The following is a 1,290-nucleotide window of genomic DNA, read 5'->3' as shown; positions in this document are numbered from 1 at the left end:
AATCAAATACATAACATTCTTGTACATATACAACATATATAGCTCTTAATAAACTTAACATACACTTAGTTAGCCAGAAAGAAAAGGGATATAATGATCAGAGAATTGTCTTAAGCAATTAAAAGACTAATTAATTAAGTTAAACTTTAATTAACCATAGTAACAAGAAATATTGGAAAGTTAAAACAAATAGTCCTTAGGCTAACACCAATAAATTAAATTCCTCTCTCAAAGCTAATTAACTAGTTGATAATTAATCAAGCAACTGGTCCATAAGCATCCAACTGAGCAGAAGCATCCAAAGGGAGCAAATTAAAATCTTGCATGAAACAGCCATCATAATCTTGAAAACCACCCAAAAAACCTGCCCCAGAATTTGCATTCCTCCAAATATCTTCTTCTCCTTTAATTCTTTCTCTAAACTCTGAGGGATAATTACATCCACTCCTAATTAGCTCCATTTTTTTGGGAACTAATTGCTTGTTAACAATTCTCCACTGCTGATCATCTTTCTTCTTGGTAGTAATTTGTTGTCTTTTCTTGATATTATTGTAACTGTTGTTGTTGTTCTTCTTCTTCTCTGATGGCTTCCCTGTGAGTCTTTGGACAAGTTCCCGAAAATTCGCCACGTCTGTCTTTATAATCTCAGGTGCAAATATGTGAATTATGCGAATTTTTGGCTTCATTTTGGATATTGTTTGTGAATTCTTGTTCATCCCTAGTACTGATGATGGACTTTTTATTGATAAATAGCTTTGTTTCTGTGTCATTACACCAGCAGCTTCCATGTTATACATAACTATATTTTTGCAACTTTAGAGAGGAGAGAAGGGAAAAGGGTTATAATTTCTTTATGTTTCTTGGGAAGAAAGAAGATGAATATTAAGATATTGAATATGATTGAAATAGAAGGAAGTGAGGTTTATATATAGAGGGGAGGAAGCAAATTTTAAAGGGTTTATTAAATTGTTGGACAAAGAGAAACTTTAAAGAGAAAAACAAGCTGTACTCGTAGAGGCAAGGATTGGATGAACCCTTTTCTGACATAGTACAAAGGGAGAGAGAGTCAATAATAAAGAATAGAACTCAATGGTCCCCCAATGATCATATATGATATGTAATTTTCCCTTATGTATATCAAGTTTTAATTTTAATCCTTAGTACAGTTACAACTTACAAGTAGTGGTGTCAAATTAATTAAAATGAAATAGCTATTCACTCATATTATTCAATAAAAAATGGGTTGGGTAATGAACTTTTTAAAAACGGGTCAAATATAGATAAGAATCA

The 1,290-nt window shown here is 31.8% G+C and overlaps 1 protein-coding gene across 1 annotated transcript; it reads right to left on the bottom strand.

The window, feature by feature from the left end:
* Nucleotides 1-257: 257 nt before the first annotated feature.
* Nucleotides 258-788, bottom strand: LOC104107053 (VQ motif-containing protein 25-like). Its single transcript, XM_009615754.4, has one exon. It carries the CDS (start codon nucleotides 786-788, stop codon nucleotides 258-260), a length of 531 nt encoding a protein of 176 aa, XP_009614049.2.
* Nucleotides 789-1,290: the final 502 nt, after the last annotated feature.

This window comes from Nicotiana tomentosiformis, chromosome 2 (genome assembly GCF_000390325.3).
Source record: "Nicotiana tomentosiformis chromosome 2, ASM39032v3, whole genome shotgun sequence".
Classification (NCBI taxonomy): domain Eukaryota; kingdom Viridiplantae; phylum Streptophyta; class Magnoliopsida; order Solanales; family Solanaceae; genus Nicotiana; species Nicotiana tomentosiformis.
Note: the sequence above shows the minus strand (reverse complement) of the source record. Positions and strands in the feature narration are given on the sequence as shown.

Coding starts and splice junctions, on each gene's coding strand:
- LOC104107053 (XM_009615754.4), bottom strand. CDS start 788: ATGGAAGCTGCTGGTGTAATGACACAGAAACAAAGCTATTTATCAATA.